Raw genomic sequence first — 2881 nt, forward strand, 5'->3', positions numbered from 1 at the left:
CCATTAGTTAAATGTGAATAGACGTATGAGTGTTAGTATGAATGAGGATTACAATGAGGATTGGAACAGGAATGGGGGCTAGGTGTGTGAACGTAAATGGGAGTGAGAAGGGGATATGCCTGTGAATGGAAATCAGAATATGAACGGCTATTTCAGTGTGTGTGAATAAGGATATGAATGGGGATATGAATGTCCACATAAAAATGAATGATTAGTAATAATCTCCCTACAGTGATGACAACTGTTCTTATTCCCCAATTCATCTTCTCTGCACTCTCCCTCATGTATTCCACTCCTTATTTTTATAAAAGCGGTAAATTTATAGACACGCATTTCACACAGAATTGTAGAATTGTTGGCTGGAGGGACCTTGAGAGGTCACCTAGTCCAGCCCTTGCTCTGAGATGGGAACAAGTAAACCTAGACCATCCCTGACAAGTATTTGTCCAACCTGTTCTTACAAACTTCCAAAGATGGGGATTCCACAACCTCCATTGAAGCTGATTCTCGTGCTTAGCTACCCTTAGCGTAAGAAATTTGTCGGTAATGTCTAACTTAAACCTCCCTGGCTGCAGATTAAGTCAATGACTTCCTGTCCTAGTGCAGTGGTCATGGAGCACCCTCTTTATAACAGACCTTAACATATCTGAAGACTATCAGGTTCCTCCCTTCGTCTTCTTTTCTCTAGACTAAACATGCCCCATTGTTGTAACCTTTCCTCATAGGTCAGGTTTTGATCAATTGTGTTGATATTCAATGGACTCTCTTTAATTTGTCCACTTCTTTCTTAAAGTGCGGTGCTCAGAAGTGGACCCAGTACTGCAGCTGAGGCCACACCAGTGTTGAGTACAGCAGGCCAATTACCTCCCATGCCTTACATATGACACTCCTTTTTTTTTTGAAACTGCATCACGTTGTTGCGCTTCTTCAACTGGTGATCCACTATAATCTCCAGATCCTTTTCAGCAGTACTACACTTTATCTAGTTATTCCCCATTTTATAGGTGTGCGTTTGATTTTTTCCCCTAGGTCCAGGACTTTGCTTTTGTCTTCATTGATTTTCATCTCCTTGAATTCAGACCAATTCTCCAACTTGCCAAGGTCCCTTTTTTTAATGCTAATCCTGTCCTAGACTGGATCTAGACTGTTCTCAGTGGTACCTGATGGCAGAACAAGGAGTAATGGTATCAAGTTGCAGCAGGGGAGGTTTAGGTTGGATATTAGGAAAAACTTTTTCACTAGGAGGGTGGTGAAACACTGGAATGGGTTCCCTAGGGAGGTGGTGGAATCTCCTTCCTTAGAGGTTTTTAAGATCAGGCTTGACAAAGCCCTGGCTGGGATGATTTAGTTGGGATTAGGTCCTGCTTTGAGCAGGGGGTTGGACTAGATGACCTCCTGAGGTCCCTTCCAACCCTGATATTCTATGATTCTATGATTCCTCCAATTGCTTGCAGCCCCTCCCAGCTTGGTATCATTAGCACATTTTATAAGCATACTCTCCGTCCTAATATGCAATTCATTAATGAAAATATCCAATCTAACTATCCAACCACTCTCACCCCATGCAGAACCCAGCAGAAGGGTTTACTCCTTCTTTCTATACCTACCCCTACTGCACCCACTCAGCCATCAAACCCTATAGAAGTGCAAATGAACAGCCCCTCCCCTCCCCTCTATACCTCCCCCAACTGCCCCACAGATCCACATTACCCATAGAAGGGTGAGCGTCCGCTCAAAGCCACCCTCCCCCCACACACACACAGAATAGAGAGACATGGAGCTGGATTGGCCACTTTCCCCTTGGGGTCTAACCCAGCCTTATCACTCATTCCCAGGGCAGTGACCACTCCGGGAATCTCTCTCCCACACCCCCGCCCCCAGGTTGGATCTGACATTAATACTGTCGCAGCTCCACCTGCCAGCGATATGCAAAATCGAGATCTGCTGCTTCCTACTTAAACAACCACTCTCTCTCTGGGTACGTCTTCACTAACTGCCGGATCGGCGGGTAGTAATCGATCTATCGGGGATAGATATATCGTGTCTCATTAAGACGCGATATATCGATCCCCGAACGCGCTCCCCGTCGACTCCGGAACTCCACCGGAGCGAGCGACGGTAGCTCAGTCAAAAGGGGAGCCGCGGCCATCGATCTCACGCTGTGTGGACCCCCAGGTAATTCTATCTTAGATACTTGGACTTCAGCTACGCTATTCGCGTAGCTGAAGTTGCATATCTTAGATTGATCCCCACCCTCAGTGTAGACCAGCCCTCTCTCACACACACACACAGTCTCTGTCCAAACACAGAGTCCCGGCCGGACCCGGCTCAGGGATTCCTGTTCGCTTCACACCCATCTGCTCATCGCTCCCGAACCGCTCCATGGCTGCGTTGTCCCTGGTGCAGCTGGTCCTTGCACTGGCCACGCTCTCCTGTGAGTTGGGTTTGGGTTCACTCCTTCCCCCCATTATTTTGTCTAATATTACGAATGTAACGTGCAATTTCCCTTTTTACGTTTCCCAGCAGGTGCCCACTCGCAGGGGGCTCTGAGCCAGTCAGGAACAGAGGTGAAAAAGCCCGGAGAGTCCCATACGGTGAAATGTGCAGTCAGCGGTTTTAACGTTATGGGCTATAACATGTTTTGGATCCGTCAGGCTCCTGGGAAAGAGATGGAGTGGATAATTCATTATTATTCACCGTCTAGGAACAACTACTCCCTGACAATCCAGGGGCGATTCACAGCCTCCAAGGACAGCTCCAATTTCTATTTGCAAATGACCAGCCTGAAACCCGAGGACACTGCGATGTATTACGGTGCGAGAGACACAGCGGGAGGAAACCTATTATGCTTCATACAAAAACCCAGCGATCTGAAGGTCCC

The 2881-nt window shown here is 47.2% G+C and overlaps 1 gene segment (V, D, J or C); it reads left to right on the plus strand.

The window, feature by feature from the left end:
* Window positions 1-2382: 2382 nt before the first annotated feature.
* Window positions 2383-2814, plus strand: LOC115271413 (the record flags this gene model as incomplete). The annotated part of the segment is given in 2 exon segments: window positions 2383-2434; window positions 2527-2814. Coding segments are annotated over 2 exon segments (340 nt in total), but the record flags the coding sequence as incomplete, so codon positions are not given.
* Between the last annotated feature and the right edge of the window lie 67 nt (window positions 2815-2881).

This window comes from Terrapene carolina, unplaced genomic scaffold (assembly GCF_002925995.2).
Source record: "Terrapene carolina triunguis isolate 2854851 unplaced genomic scaffold, T_m_triunguis-2.0 Scaffold7032, whole genome shotgun sequence".
Lineage (NCBI taxonomy): Eukaryota > Metazoa > Chordata > Testudines > Emydidae > Terrapene > Terrapene triunguis.